Source organism: Centroberyx affinis, unplaced genomic scaffold, assembly GCF_046629955.1.
Source record: "Centroberyx affinis isolate AG114_WGS23_722 - 3 ecotype Tasmania unplaced genomic scaffold, CSIRO-AGI_Caff_v1 ptg000168l_1, whole genome shotgun sequence".
In the NCBI taxonomy this organism is placed as follows: Eukaryota; Metazoa; Chordata; class Actinopteri; order Beryciformes; family Berycidae; genus Centroberyx; species Centroberyx affinis.
In genome coordinates, this window is record NW_027278865.1 from 294,852 (window position 1) to 311,246 (window position 16,395).

Genomic DNA, 16,395 nt, shown 5'->3' on the forward strand with positions numbered 1-16,395 from the left:
TCTCCATGGAAACAATCTCCACACTTAGCTGTAGCTTGATAGGGATGTTTACGAGTTTATACTGTAATCTCCAAGGATATTTTGCATCATGAGAAACCAGTTTACTTTAATTAGCAGTGCAGATGTCTCTCCAGCGACCTGCAAACTGACAGGGGCCAGTAAAACATCTGTGTGTAACTTTGGGTTGGCGTGCCAATTCCGAGGTCATATTCACACAATTTCCATTACCTTGGGATGGGAAACGGCACTTGGTGGAAAACATTTTGTCCTTTGAGACAAAACGTTACCTGATGTTCATTCTGCAGCAATTTCAAAATACAGATGATTGCAAACTCACAAATATTAGTATTTCATAAATAAAGGACCCTAGATAGATGATATTCAATAGCGAGTTTTGCTGTCATGTCAGCTAATATTTAATTAGTCACATTTAGTTGTTTTTGCCCGTCATGCCAAACACAACTTCCTCAGAGAGAGAGAGAGAGAGAGAGAGAGAGAGAGAGAGAGGGGGGGAGAGAGGGAGAGGGAGAGAGAGAGAGGGGGGGAGAGGACAGAACCAGAGGCAATGGTATGACTTAATTCCTCTGCATCAAAGGAAAAGATGCCCTTTCCTTCTTTGTCCATTTAACTGCTGGAGGGATCCCAAGCCTCTGTGTGGAGTGGGATTAGCTGCACTATTGTATCTCCACTTTGAACCTCACTAGGTGGTGCCAGAGGGTATGAACTAATGGAGCATTGCAAAGAGGTCTGGTGCATTTTTTTAAAAACCTTTATTTACTCAGGGTAGGCTTGCTGGGCCTGAATGCACTTTTCAGCAACGCCCAGCTACACGCCCACACACACACAGTTACACACATTCACACCTGGGAGCTGCCCAGCGCAAGCACACACACACACACACACTGGTGCTGCCGGCCACTGAGCAGCTCCACAGGAGCAGCCAGGGGTTAAGTGCCTTTCCCGGCGAGATTTTCTGAGCCGATGCAGGAATTTGAACTGGCAACCCTCCAGTTACTAGCTGGCCTTTCAAATGTTCAGGCTACTGTCGCCCCTATTTGCAGTTTAAACCATCTGCAACATGACTGAGAAAAAACTAAAAAAACTAAAAAAAAAAAATAGAATTTAGGTTGTGAGTACTTTCTTGTTTTATTAATATGTTCTGTACTCTCACCACAGTCACATGTATTTTTCAGCATTTCAGATGGGTACCGAGTTACATCATGTCCATGCAACCATGCTATTATGGATCTATTTTACTGGCCCAGGTATTATTTGTTGTCATGAAATATTCATACGCCAAGGTACAGTCTGATGAGCCCATCATTTAGGTGGTGTGTTGTTACCTGGCTGCCAAGGATCACACAGTGAAGACCAGTACTCGACTCGTACAGCTCTGCCCTCCCCATTCTGAATTAGCTAAAATTGCTGGCACAGTTAAACTAACCCTCTTTAAAATCTGAGGAGCATCAACCAGTGAGGTCAGACAAATATTGATATAAGAAAAAAATAATTGGACAATATGTTCAAAATGCAAAGCTGCTCAGTAATCTTAATAATGTTGATACAGCAGTACAATATTCATTGCTGTAATTGCTGGCACATAACAAAAGAGCAATTTCAAAGTGTTGTTAATAATTGGTCCAACTTCAGACAAATGTTAATTGATTTCAGCACAACAGACCGACTTTTCACAGAACTCAATTTTTAATTTTGGGAGGAGAGCTGGGCTTGGCCTTTTTTTCAGGCACCTTTAGACAAGACAAACACGGATACTCATCCAGGCAGACGTTGTAGGCCTGGATCAGAGCTTTCCAGAACGTCTTTTTCCCGTAGACCAGCACCATGGCGCTGACTGTTGTGTAGATGGACGTGAAGAAGAAGCTGAGCACGATGGCGTTCTCGTGGTTGATTGCTATCTGACAGTGTACGTACAGGTCGACCACCAGGAAGCAGAGGAAGACCGCCACCAGGGACAGAGCCATGCGGATCACCCTCATCTGAGCGCCCAGCTTTGGGCCGTGGGCTCCGTTGGTACTGGCCTTCATGTTGCGGAGATGGACGGCCAGGTGGGCAGAGATGGAGATGCAACACTTTATCATCAGCAGCCCCGGCAGTACGTCGGCTAGCACCAGATATATGGTTTCGTAGACTTTGCCGGAGGTGGTGTCCGGCATCATGACCCCGCAGTCTTTGTTCTCTATGGTTTGATTGTCTGGGTGGAGTACCACTAGCATGGGCAAGCAGGTCCCCAGGCCGCACAGGGGCATGAGGAAAACGACAAGGGTCACGTGTTTGAGAATGGCAGCCTGGAAATTCGCGTAGCACTGATTGGGTGTGGTCACCAGTTTGTTGCTGTAGTAGAAGGTGAGGAAGCCGCTGGTCCACATGATGGTGAACTTGAGGCTGAAGATCAACAGGAGCATGACTGAGTAGGGCTTCTGGGCAATGTGGCACTCTATGTCCAGCTCATCCATGGTCATCCAGAAGTAGCAGATCAGCTGGTGGGCCCCGCTGGCCACAGACAGGGCGATGATGATGGTCTCGCTGGGGGTCCACTGCTTCTTCTGCTTGTAGCTCCACAGACTCATCAGGAAGATATATAGATTGAAGAACACAGTCGTGACAGCCGTGAAGCCCGTCATGACCCAGATGATCAACTTATTTCTCCCCAGCATAATGCTATTCTTTTTCCTATAGCAATGTTGTGGAGATGGCTGGAATATAAACCTTTTTTCTTGTTTTTTTTTTTAGAATAACTTAATCTTCATACCTTTCTATGTACCACTCAGCGGCTCAGTGTGGTGTTTTGAAGTGTTGTTTGTAGTGTTGAAAGACAAGAATGCAATAATTCCAGAGACAGTCCAAACTACACGATTCGTCATTTCTACCACAGAATGGAATCAGCCACAGTTTGTCAGTCGGCCTGCATGGGGAAAAGATTCACACGCTAAGCTTTTGAAATGTTCTAAATAAATTCATTTCAAATGTGCCATTATGTTATAGAAAAAACATAAAAAAGGTAAAAATCTGCATTTTGAGTGATCATATGTAAAATGAAGTCAAGCATATAGCTGGGTTAAGAGGGCTGAAGCAATTAGAGGAAGAAAAGGTTCAAACTTTACCTCAGAGGAAGATCCCTTGGGTCGGATGAAGCATTTCATCACTTTAAACCCCACCCAAGCTTTCTCTTTTCATTCTTATTCCTTGCTAGACCTTACGATAGCTTTTCTGATTCAATACCTTTGGCTGTAGTTGATGATGAAAACCTTTTTTTTTTTTTAAATGTTAGCTTTAACCCCTTGCCTAAAGATGTTGACTAAGAATGGCATGATTTTTGTGTTCTCTGAGAGGGATTTATACATAAGCATTAGACATGTTTTGCATCAGAAATTACCACAGGTAGTTGTGGTTATGTATTTGCATCAGCATGTGGTGAGAAGGATGTGTGCTCATTATGAATATCCGGTGACTTTACTGTATGACAATCACCGCACCATGACAGCCAATTCACAGATCACACTCTAAAGCCCTTCCCATGCAAATAGTTATTCCTGAAGCTTGGCCACATATTTACAAACACCATATCACACACATTTACCTGATAAGGAAAGCCAATCACCTTTGAATCACCTTCAGGAGCCTTGCTAATGCAACACCTTATCACTGTAGTTTTGCTATGGAGGGCACTCACTTGGATTTTTTAACAAGATGTTGACTTTAAGAATCTCTGTCTACATTTTATTTTTGTGTTGCTTGCTTGTTTTACATACAAACTATGTAATCAAAATGAGCATTGTCGTAATTCATTCATTACGTAAGCAAAGAATATGACTTTCCAATTCCTAAACCACATTTTGCCCTCAAAGGGGTCTTAAATTCCTTAAAATGACCATGTTTACTGAATGACAGCCAATTGATTTTATGTCAGTGGAACCGAAACAATGCAAAGCTAAATTCAAGGCCAGATTCTGCCTTTCGACACAATGAAAAAAATATCTCCTTCCAGCTAGAGTGCTCTTTGAATCTAGATGTGAAAGTACATTTGGCTCTGAGGACAGTGCCTTTGCTTTTTTTCAATAATTGCTATGCCAACCCTGTTAAAACTTGAGTTTCTTGGTTTCCTTTTCAGGTTGCTGGTCAAGCTTTTGTAATTAATCATTGTATCTATTTTCCCAGTTCATTCATGGATCAAATGACAGGCTTGTGTAACTATTAAGCACGATAAGGCTTTGTACTGCAGAGAACTTTTCCTTGTGATGAATAAGCACATCTTTAATTGAATTGGGCATACAGGAAGAAACATATTTACACACACACACACACACACACACACACACACACACACACACACACACTCACACTAACACACATGTTGACAGTTTTCAGTGGGTCTTCATGTGAAGCAAGCAAAGTCAGAGATGTGGGCAGATAGAAAATGTATGTGTCTTTGTGGGGTGTTTTATTTTTTATTTATTTAACCTTTATATAACCAGGCAGGTCAATTAAGAACAAATTCTTATTTACAATGACGGTGTGTGTATAGTGTGTGTGTGTGTGTGGCTATTTGTTCTTCAAATGAAAACTTTGCAAGGAGTCAAATGCACATAAGATCGGGGCCACAATTCGTCTTAACTGAATTTGCTTGTACAAGGCCATCAGAGAATCAGATATTCGGACTGAGTAGCTTTTAGTTTGAATTCATATTTACACAGTGACACTACTGAAAATACATCTTCCATCTATAGGCTGTGAAGATGTTGTTACTGTTAGATGTACTTGTTGTTCAGACTATTTTTAAGCACTTTCATCTGAATTGTAAATTAGGGTTAGGCTACAGCAGAACATGAAGTTTCAGCACCGTCTTAATTTTTCATGCACCATCCATGGATCCTTAAACATAATTCTCCTCCCCTGTTGTTGATGTAAACAATCTGTACAAAATCAGTGCATTGGTAAAGTTTTAGATTAAATTCCTATATATATCTTTTTTTTTTTTTACTTAACTAACACAAAAATTAGGTGTTAGTAAAGTACAAACCTAGAAATTCTATCTGATTTCATTGTGGTGATGCAAAAATAAAAACTAATTTAGTCTCATTTAGTTGAATCATTTCCAGAAAGGTGACACGTCACATTCTACATACTAGGAGATGTATTTGTATCTCGTTGAAACATTATGTTTTGTCTACCCAGACAAGCTCAAACAATTAGAGACGGAGCCATGAAACAAAAGTGAACCCTAGATGGGCTTTGTAAGGCATGCCAGATGGTGCCGTGCTGACTGACTTGTTTTTCATTTTAAAAACTTTTATTTAATTGTACAAATTAAAAAAAAAAAAAAGAAATGACATATCAAGTTACTTATGCCTCATGGAAAAAACAATATGCATCAAAAGAAAAAATCATGTTATTTGCTATATACACACACACTCTTTACACAGCATTTGCAAAATCAGTGTAATAATGACTTGGGGTATGAGGAGGCATTTTTTCAAACCTTCTCTTGTTATTTACAGTGGCAATGATATGTTTTACAGTGCATCATGAAAGTCAGCCAGTTGCGCATTATGTTTGTCCATAGGGCAGAGTTAAGATTTTACGAGTTTCCAGTAGTCTTATAGCAGCACTCTGCTATTAACTAGCTAATTAGCAATTGCGGCTGAAAAAATGCCTCTAGTGGGTCTGTACCATTATACTCCAGTATATTGTATTGCACCATTTGTCACATACATACAGTATTCTTTACAAGATGTAGTTTTGTATTGAAGGAAAAAAAGTCTATCAAGCCCAGGTGGGCTTGCATTTGAACTCCCATTGTTACACTGGGTATCCATATCTGCTGTCGTATTTGAGGGGAGGAGGTTTCTCCCCGGCAGAGTTTGGCTGCGATGTGCCGTTGCTCCTGTCTGTGTAGATGGCGCTGCGGCCAGACTCAGTCCTACTGGGCAGGGCTTTCCTCACTGAGCTGTAGACCACCCCGGGGTGGGTGCGGTAGCCCATCACTGAGCGGAAGCTGGAGTTTCTGCTGGAGGGCCGGCTCTCTGGGGCTGGGGCGTCCTCCCTGAGGAAACAGCACAGCGCTCAAAATACTGCTCTTCTGATGCAGCCTCTTTCAGGGTCACACTTTAATTTTGACAGGCTAATGTTGATACTCAACTTCCTATCAAGTGACTGTAATGTGTCACTAAAAAGTCTACTGAGTTTCAAGTGATTGTGTGAGAGGTAGTCTATAGATATTCAGTGTCTGGGCTGGGGTTAATGTTAGAAATAGGGTCAGGTTAGGGTTGGGTTTAGGTTTAAAAATGGAGTTAAGCTAAGGTCAGGGTTACATAGTCTGGGAGATGCAGCAAATAGGCAAGTGACACTTTGTTTTGTCACCTACATTTACATTTTGTCACCTGATAGTTGAGTATCAACACTAGAATATCCAAATAAAGTGTTAAAGTTTTTCATTGATGTTTGAAATGCATATCAGTTCTCATATTGTACCTGATTTCATTTGCAACCTCCTTCTGATAGCGACGCTTATGGCAGCAACAAATCAGGAGCCAGATGAGAAGCAGGAGAAGCAGCAGCAGCAACAAAGCACCTATTACTGCCCCAACTATGACACCTGCTTTGTTGGTAGCTAGGAGAGTAGAAATGACGCTTAGAGACAGGTGTCAAACAACTGCGGCTGTCCTTGTTCACAGCACTGTATACTAGCTTTAAATAGAGGTTTCAACTGGCTTCATTTCATGGAATTTAAAATTGCAGCAGATGGCAAACACTCATACATGAGAAACTAATAAGATACTTTAGGGCATGAAAGTGTAAAGAAGAGTAAAATTAGGAATTATGATATAATTGATGTTGGATTAGACTTACCGTTGTATGCATGCAGTGTGTATTTGCACTGCTCTCTGCCAACAGCATTTTTCACCTCACACACATAATTTCCCACATTGCTCTCTGAATGATTCCTTATCAACAACTCCCCGGTCTGTGGGTCTTAATGAAAGAACAGAACATTTAGTACTAGCACATTACATACCAGAGTAAACACTACATTATTGATGTGTACACCTGCTTATGGAGAGGTCGCTTTTCTAGCAGGTTGCCTCTGTACCTTGCGTTGCAGTGGGTGGGATGGCACCTCCGCTCTCTCTCCTCCACACATAACTCAAAGGGGTGGATCCCTGAGAGGATTTGCAGCGCAGGGAGACCGTGCCGCCTTTCTCCTCACCGCCTTCTACCCAGCATTTTGGCACAGATGGGCGAACTAGTGAAGAGAAAGCACGAATATATAAATAAACACCAGCATATCAAATAGCATTTCTTCAGAGGAATGCTTTCAGCTCATCAGGGGGAACTTTAGGCGTGTGACAGAGACAAGCAGCTCTAGGTGTGGCTAGAGAAGGGCATGATCACCGAGAGGGGAAGGAAAACTACAAAAGGCAATAACATTCCATACGAGTGAGACCGATATTTAGAAGAACAAGAGGGCAGCTGAAGGAACGGGTAAAACAGAAACCGGTCAGGGAGGAGTGTCAGACTGTCAAGGAATTCTTCCTCACCCATCACCACCAGAGTGACTTTTCGCATGTCGACACCGGGCGCTTTCTTGACTTTACACTGGTAGGTGGCCGTGTCCGAGACCCTCACATCCGAGATGGCGATGGAGGCGTCTCCCAGCTTGGGGTCTCCTGTGAAGCTCAGCCTTTTGGAGAGGCCGGGGTCACCGTAGTGTAGCGTCTGGCCCCCTGTGTACGATAAGATCTGAGATGCAAAGATCCCATTCAGTGAGGACAATCCTTCAGAGCAGGTTTTTCCACTGAATTGCTAGTAAGAACATAGCCCGAAGTCTAATCAGTCTAGTCTCGAATGTTTGAGATGCTGAAGCAATGTATGCCTAAGTCAGTTCTCCAACCTCCCAGACAAGTTTCTCACAGCATTCCTCTCCTTCCTCACTCACCAGCTTGTCTTTCTGGGTCATGTCCGGGCTGACGTTGGACCATTCGATGTCTAGTTCTCCGGTGTCTGAGGAGCCGGGGGTGTAGGTGCACCCTAGAGCGACTTTCTCCCCCTGGGCCCGTTGGATGGTCTGGGGGCCCGTGGACGTCACCTGCATCGCCTCTGTGATATCTCAGTGGCGCAGAGGACATTACATTCAAATCAAGCCTCATAATACACTTCCTCCGTCCTAATGAAAGCAATTTACATAACCATCCACTTTGACCAAAAGAAGATATTAGAAAAAAAAGGGGGAAAAAAAAGTAATTTCTCAAATATGTTAATGTTTTTTCCCCTCTCAATGGCATTCAAGCTCTAGGCCTGTATTCACAAACAGTCTCCGAGTGGAGGAGGAGTGCTGATCTGAGACTAATTGGCCTCTTAAGTCAAAGTGAAGACTGAAGATTTTTATTTGAGGGTTTGGAGCCAGAAGAAAAATAAAAGTGCTATTTTGTGTGAAAAAGAGTTATGTGTAAAATTAAAACTCTTGAGATTCATTAATTATGAGTACATCGCTAAAATCAGGACCAAAACCGAATACATTAAGTGAAATGTAAGTTGTACTTGGATGACAAATGACAGTATGTTAGCGCTCTGTGTGAATTTGGTTCAATACGACTCACACCCTTGACCTCAAATGTGTGGTTACTGGTTGTGGTCATGTACTTTAACCAGCAATCCCAGTTCATCATTCCTGAAAGCTTGGCACATACAGGCCTTGGTTTCTATAGGGAGAACTCAAGGCTGAAAACATTGTGTGGCAACACAATGACACATTTTACAGTCTTGCAGTTGTTTATCTTGGTGGTGCTGTCACGGAAACACCTCTGACATCTGAAGCAAGCCTCCTCTCACAGTTTTCCCATATAGGTGCTAAATTTCTTTGCAGCATTAATGGACCATGTTGGTAAATCATGTCAGCGTCCTTGTTGACTCCATTCATTACTCCTGGCCCATCTCACATCCAACACATTCCCTACAGAATTTAGTTGTTATGTCTTTTTTGTAAATTCATTTTAATACTCTGAAATCCCTCTGATTCCACTGGAACAGAACAAAATATGTTAGAGGCATTTATAAAAGGGTGCAGATGGCAGATATAATGATGGGAATATAAAAAAAACTCAAATTAGTCAGTCACATGTTTACACTAATAAACCCTTTTGGCAAAAAGTGGCAAGTTGTGAAGTAAGGACGACATACTGTATTTCCCATGTGGAGTTGCAGCTCGCTTGCCATCGCACTCAACCACTAAGCTTGATACCATTAAGCTACCATTGCAAATAATCAAATCCTTTGCACCTCCTCATTGGTCAGAGAGTGGGCTCAGATAATGCTCTTCTCAATATGCTATTGGGAATTCGCTCTGGCACGTAGAGTAGTAATTTACGAACGCACACAACATTTTGACCCTTTGCAACCAAGCAGTGGGCATGAAAGAAATAAGAATATTAAAAGCAGTAGCTGTCAGCCACATTTTATGCCCATGGTCCATTGGACATCTGTGATGCAGTTCACACAAGGGCAGATGCATTACTGTCACATCAATAACTGAGAGCATGTCAGACAAGCCAATCTGCCGTGTGGATCACAGATTTGACTTGATCCAACAAAGCCCCATCAACACTATGGCGTTTATAGTAAAACACCTATTGTGTTAGAGAGCAGATACACTCAACTCTTCATGCTCAGAATATGTATAGGCCTGCCTGAAGGCCTAATGTAGACACAGACACATTAAAGAACAAGTAAATTTAGCAGAAACCTCAAACACACTCGTTGGTTATCAAACCAGACTCACCTGTTTTCAGATGAATTGTTAAAAGAAACAACACAGCCACTTTAAGCCTCACGCTTGTGCACAGATGTTCCATTATGACCCTGGGAGCAAATGCAAAGTAAAAGTGAGGAAATTATTCTCAGAATGTGATTTCAGAAACTGTCTACCTTATTTGAATGTTTGTGCTTTCTCTTTTTGATTTAATCTCCTGACCATGAAAACATTTCTGCTGTGTTGTCTTTATCATGCACCTCAGTTCTGTAATGATAACGCTACACCTGTTTGGCTAAAATCCAACATGCACAAGGCAGTCGAATTATTACCTGCACTGCTCTTAAAGTTTTAATGGTTCTCCCTGCCAGGTTATTAGCAAGTCAGAGGTAAAATGAATGTGAATATCAATGTGAGCAAAGTGAGCAGCAGTAAGACAAAATAATTAATTCTCAAGTAGGACAGCTGCATACTACCAAGAATACCAAATGGACTTCTGTTGAGCAATAGTGAAATATAGGTTGAAAATAAATGTAACTCCAATTTACCTTTCAGTAGAGAAATAATCCAAAGACAGTGTAGCTCCTGAGGCTTGGCCGTGTTTCAGTGCAGGTAATGCTTGCTTATTTATTTTGCTCTCAGGTGAAACTGAACAGGTAACTATCAGCCACACCCTCTCTGTCCATAGTGCTGGTCGATTGGCCACTCCTGAAGCTGAGAGCATTTCAAACTGCCTTCAGTATCAAGCCAGCCCTAATGAAAAGTTTTATTCCTCTAACCTCATTTTTAAAAGTATTTGGAGATGGGAGCATGTTATAATGTAGGTTATTTAGCATAGTTACTTGAAAAAATTTTTTGTCTGTTTTTTTTTTTTTTTTTTTTTTTTTGTTATCACAGGCTTAAGTGCAGTAGCTGATGAATGAGATTAATTATTACCTGCCTGTGTTGGGGAGCAGATCAACAACTATGTTACTGAGCTATTTCTTAAGTTCCACTTTTTTTTTTAACTAGTCAACAAGTTAATTAGTCGGCAACAGTTTTAATTCATGAATGGCTTAAACTACAAGAAGTCATAAATTTAAAATCATACTTTCTATTTTTTATCTCTGTTTCTCATCTTTTCCCTTGATTCCACCACATCATTTCCATCGTTTATATAGCCTATATATATTTTTCTTTTGCCACAAACCCAGGTATCTGTACCATGATCTCATTTATGGAATTGTGTTTAGACGTCACTCTATTTTCAAAATAGTTTGAATGTTTTGTATGTGGTTCGTTTGCACATTCTTTGTGGTGGTTCAACAGCAGTTTAAGTTCTGTCAGTGTGAAGTAGTCTGCAGATTTCTCCCAGCACCTCCCTGACACACCCTCTTGTCACACCCATGAAAACACACTGGTTGCTGCTCACAGATTAAAGTGCACAACGAGACACATGTTGATTTGAACCGCACAATACACAATGACAGAGCTGCAAATAGCACTGCAGCTACTGCCGCCGCTGCAGTGCTCAGGCTCTAAATAAAACCTTTCTTTGATGATTAAACTTATTACAGAAGTCAGGAGTTGTGCTATGTGAACCAGTTCACAAGTCCACAGTTCCTTATCAGCTTTTAATGATTTACCAAGATGTAGAGATTAGATTTTTTTCAAGCCGTTTTATAGCTCCAGATGAGTGGCTGTTGTGATTTGTGTCACTTCTTAATTAAACTACAAAACTTCATGGTGGCTGACAATCCAAATATTAACAGAAATAGGGTGATTGCCAATGAGCATAAATTGGATGGGGAGAAATCCTATGTGAAATTATTCAGTATTGATCGTCTGAGAGTGTATGTACTTGGTCACGTGATATCCTTGGAGCATGACTTAGACCATTAGGAGAGTTAAGTGCTTGGTTAATGCGATCCTGCCAATAATGTTCATTAAGGAGTTGAACAAATTAGCAACACCCGAGACAAAACACGATCAGAATGCAGATCTGAAATCACCACCGCCCGCTTCTCTCTCACACGCTTTGCGAATACAAGCTTCATACCTGAGCTTCATGAATACGCAGCCAGTATGAGTGGCATCACGTCATGCACTACAGTTTGCAATTGTGAGTGTGTGAGTGTGTGTGAGGCTATACTGTATGGCCTCTTTACCAGCAGGTGGTTAATTGCCCCACTCTCTCCCCCTGGTGTAAGAACGAGGTTCTGGCAGCAGAGCGCAGCGCTGAACAGAATGCGACAGGCCAAGGAGGGAGCGTGGAAAGCACACAGGCCGTGCTGGGACGCACCAAAACACTGCTATTAAGACTGTTGGAAGGAGAGTACTAACAAGCGTGATGAATAAATATGTGACCGTTGACCTGAATCTATTGAATTTGTTGTGCCTCTTTCGCAGTATCCCTTTGGACACCCGACGCTTTGTTAATTGTCCTACTAAGTTTAGTAGATGAGAAGAGGCCAAACTCTGGCTCTGTCTCACGGCCAAGACTTGTGATAACCCCATCTATCTTCCTAGATTTGGCAAAGGTGGCCCTAATCACACCACAGGGTAGCAAACAAACCACCTTGACAGATGTCCAAATTACAAGTAAACAGCCTAGCAGGGGAGGCAAACAAATGACCAAAGCAGGGAAGGGAGAGGCTACGGAAAGCTAAGGCTTGCCAACAGTCATACTGAAATAGCATGGCAGCGTGAGTCACGGCGTGTCAATGTCAGGGAGCCAGTTAGGCACATATATTCGTCTTTTTAAGGTGGAACGCCACTGGGACAAGGATGGAGCTTCTGGCAGAGGGAGGCAGTCACTCACCCCCTCAAAGAGCTACGTGAGCGGAATGCAGCTCGCTCGCTCTCGGCCACACTGTATATTCATACCCTTCTGAATCTTCTCAATTAAACGGCCACTCTGACAGTGAAATTGATTTTTCGTCTCCTTTACAATTGGTCATTATTCACAGATGTCTTATACCCATCATAAACATATGGTAACCAGCCTGGGTAGTGCTAGACTTAGACCGACCATCCAGTAATGAGTACGGGGTTAGCAGCGTCGGTGGATTTTTGGCTGCCAATCATCGTTCCATTCTAATTGTTCTCTTAGCGTTCAGTCTAACGGTACCGATTACTTCTTCTTTCCGGGCATGGAACATTTGGAGCTCTGCCTACCCAGCGTGCTATCCATGTGCCACGCTGCAGAATAAATAATGAAGAGGCAAGTGCAAAGATTCTCCCCAGTCTCTATGATCCTTCATCTCAGTGAGTAACTCACTAAGGAAAGGGCACATCTACCAGTCACCGCCATGAAAGCGGTGCACAGCACAATGTGGACACGCCTGAATGGCGCTGGACACAGCAGGGGAAAAATTCCTATTGGTTGCCCCTAATGCGTTCATTCTCTAATAATATTCATATTAAAACTAGTAAGGTTAGGGACACTGGATTTGATGTTATCATCAGCTTTAATGTGACATTTACAGCATATTGATGTCGTTTCCTAGGTGATATTTTGTGGTTGGAAATCAGAAGACGACGAAGAAGAAGAAAGATTAACTTCAACTTCGCAGAACAAGCTTTCAGAGAATATTAACACCCCGTGCTACCTAAGCTGAAATGTGTGAAGCAGGGTGAGCGGGGTTGCTCAATTGAATAAGAACCAAGGACACAAATAGAGAGTGTTTTTGGTGCCAGTAAATGACTTCCCCTGTGAAATTCCCTCAAGGCACGGACAATGATGGAGTGCTATTTCATCAGTAGAGTCCATCTCACCACGAATGTGTGCCAACCCTTATCCGCCACGCGCAGACAAAACACTTCCCGAGGACTGGAATTAGACAGGTGAAGTTACAGCCATTTCAAACAAGAAAAAGGTCTTCTTCACACACCTTTACAGCCGCGCTACATTTACGATGCTCTGCCCTAAAGATGATCCTTAGGCCTGCTTTAACTTCTAACCCCTGAACATGAAAGGGTAACACCGGATGAGAAATCCTGCATGTAATATAGGAAACTAAAAGGGAATTTATCATGTATTTTCTCCCTCATCCCTCCCCTGTGCACTAGATACCCACCCACATATCCCCACACACACACACACAGACATACGGTCAGAAGCACCACACACACGGGCACACTAACACGTGGACACACACACACAGCCGCCGGCAATTTGAGCATAGATGGTGGACCCCATAATCCAATAAGTTGTGCTTCTTGTGCTAAACCCAGTGAAGTCTGGCACACAGAGAGAGTCCATGGAGAGCACGGTCCCCTAAGCCTGGCTAGGAGGAGTGGGATGGAAACTGTATTCTGTGATAAAGAACTTCAGATCTCTCTCTCTCTCTCTCTCTCTCTCTCTCTCTCTCTCTCTGCTCTCTCTTTCTCTCTGCTCTCTCCGCCTCTCTGATAGCTGCTATTTCCCACATGCAAGTGGGGAATTATAGAGGATAATTCCCAAGAGGTAATAGTAGTAGCAGATGGACAGTCAGTTCAATAAATTACAGTTCTCTATAATGATGTGTTCTTTTTGTAGTCGTTGTTTTGTTCTCAAGTAAAAGTTAAGTAAAATGTTCTTGTAATAACAACTAACAGCCCGCTCCACCAACTGTGATGTGAGATTTTGAAAAAAGTGTGATGATGAAAATGCGGGTAAGGTAATGTTTTATTGTCTGTTGTACCACGATCAATCACACAGAATAGGAAAAAAAAACAAAAAACAAAGCAACAAATTCATTTTGGAGAGGAGAGGAAATTATTTCTGCAGAATTGAAGCCCAGTCGAATGGATTCTCATACATGCTTAAAAGCAACATAATATTTCATAACAGTAGCGGCAATTTTCATCAAGACATTAATAATAGTTTGTGGAGTAAATGTTGCATTCTTTTGATGCTGTTTATCCTCGTTCTTTGTTCAGAGTCACAATTAAGTGAACTTGATTTTTTTCTATACAGACAATTATGGTCAACACTGGGCAGTGACACACACATGTTTGTATTACTACACTTGTGAGAACCCTCCATCGACTACATTGCATATGCTTGCTACTGTTTCCTGTACCAATAATCCAATATAATGTATAGCATGGGTAGACTGCCTATTATCAAGAGAGCTGTCAATTTTCACCAAAAACAAAAGATAAACACATGCCAGATATCGCACAATTAGAAGTAATAGATGGGCAGGAATGTCCAATCTTTGCAATCACAACACCACTTTTTGCAACATCACTTAAGACAACAAAGAGCTTGGAGTAAAATGTGGAAGATGTTTACAGTGTTGGATTACATCATGACAACTGGGTGGCAAGATTTATAAGTAGAGCATAGAGAACAACACATACTGATGATCTCAATTATTATATTATAGCTGAAATGTAATGGCTATTATAAATAAGTTCCAATCAAAAGTGTGTGGATGTGTGATAATGAAGTGTGCTTGAGTAGTTGCGTGGGTTAATCTTCATTATAAAGTATTTTAATAACTAATTGTGCACATATGGTGAGAAGATTTGATGAGGTTGTAAGGTTGAATAGCACAAAGTTACAACTTTTTTATTTAGAACGCTGTGCTTTTGTCTTTAAGGACTTAATGAAGATGTAATGTATTATTTTGATGTATGAAATATTTGTCTAGGTGAGGAGTTATTTATTGTATGCATTGATTGTAATTGCGGTGGTAATTTATTAAGCACAATTTCATAATTTGTGTGAGCAAATTAACCTGTGCCACTTACGGTATTTATTTTACTTGATTGCACTGATATATTTAGTTAATTACAGATTTATTGAAGAGAAACGTATTTAGTTGAACCATTTTGACATAATAAATTCTTTAATCAGGTTTTACTTTAGGTACAAAAGTTGCACTGCCTACTGACATTTAAAGGTGTTATTGTTAATACGAAACAACAAGGATGACAAGGATATTGAGAGCTAATAGGCTATACCGTCGTAAATATTCAGACTGGAGGATCTTACAGACCTGATAAAGGATTTGTATTACCCAACACTCCTCAACAGCTCAGAGAAGCAGTTGGTGCAGTTACACATACTGTATATGAATTTATTACATGCATGTTTTATATCATTTGCATGCTGTTTATCCTATTTGAATGCACATTCTAGATATGGTGTAATAGTTGTACACCCAAGTTAACACTTCATTATCACAAAACAATTTTTTCCCTACAGGACAGCAACTCCCAGGCTCCATAGTTGGCCTATAAAGGTTACTGCCACAGGCATTTCAAACATGCACAGTTCATTCCAAATTCAAAAATCAGTTTAAAACTTGCCACTTGTTTCTTTTAATGTCTGGTCCAAATTCTAACAAGGGAATGCAATTTGCTATGACAACACTTCTAGCACATGACCACACAAATTATCATAACATTACTGAGATGAACGTATTAAGGACAGAATGCATGAATATTATGTATTTTCATAACATATTTACATATTGCATAAGATATTAAAATGGAATTCATGTTAATTATACCAAAATAATGTCATTCAATAGTTCAAAACAGCGACGAATGGTATTATTTCCAGAACAATAGGGGTAAACTGAAGACAGCAAAAAGAAAGGATCTAATCAGCCTGCCACTAATTCATTAATTAACTAATTCAAGCCCCAGTCATGGCT

The 16,395-nt window shown here is 41.2% G+C and overlaps 2 protein-coding genes across 3 annotated transcripts; both read right to left on the reverse strand.

The window, feature by feature from the left end:
• Window positions 1-1,669: 1,669 nt before the first annotated feature.
• On the reverse strand, window positions 1,670-2,675 carry tas2r202 (taste receptor, type 2, member 202). The gene has a single exon (XM_071533712.1). The coding sequence runs from the start codon at window positions 2,673-2,675 to the stop codon at window positions 1,698-1,700; it is 978 nt and encodes a 325-aa protein (XP_071389813.1). The 3' UTR covers window positions 1,670-1,697.
• A 1,755-nt stretch (window positions 2,676-4,430) lies between these two features.
• Window positions 4,431-10,393, reverse strand: vsig8b (V-set and immunoglobulin domain containing 8b). 2 transcript variants are annotated; one of them, XM_071533960.1, is made up of 8 exons: window positions 10,312-10,393; window positions 9,794-9,873; window positions 7,955-8,115; window positions 7,557-7,758; window positions 7,109-7,261; window positions 6,868-6,990; window positions 6,490-6,628; window positions 4,431-6,061 (listed from the first exon to the last, which is right to left on the reverse strand). In XM_071533960.1, the coding sequence occupies exons 2-8, from the start codon at window positions 9,864-9,866 to the stop codon at window positions 5,818-5,820; spliced, it is 1,095 nt and encodes a 364-aa protein (XP_071390061.1). In that variant the 5' UTR covers window positions 9,867-9,873; window positions 10,312-10,393; the 3' UTR covers window positions 4,431-5,817. The 2 variants fall into 2 exon arrangements, with proteins under 2 accessions (XP_071390061.1, XP_071390053.1); XM_071533952.1 differs by having other exon boundaries at window positions 4,432-6,061; window positions 7,955-8,124.
• Between the last annotated feature and the right edge of the window lie 6,002 nt (window positions 10,394-16,395).

Coding starts and splice junctions, on each gene's coding strand:
- tas2r202 (XM_071533712.1), bottom strand. CDS start 2,675: ATGCTGGGGAGAAATAAGTTGATCATCTGGGTCATGACGGGCTTCACG.
- vsig8b (XM_071533952.1), bottom strand. CDS start 9,866: ATGGAACATCTGTGCACAAGCGTGAGGCTTAAAGTGGCTGTGTTGTTT. Junction 8,125..9,793: donor AACAATTCATCTGAAAACAG/GTGAGTCTGGTT, acceptor TGCGCCACTGAG/ATATCACAGAGGCGATGCAG. Junction 7,759..7,954: donor TGACCCAGAAAGACAAGCTG/GTGAGTGAGGAA, acceptor TTTGCATCTCAG/ATCTTATCGTACACAGGGGG.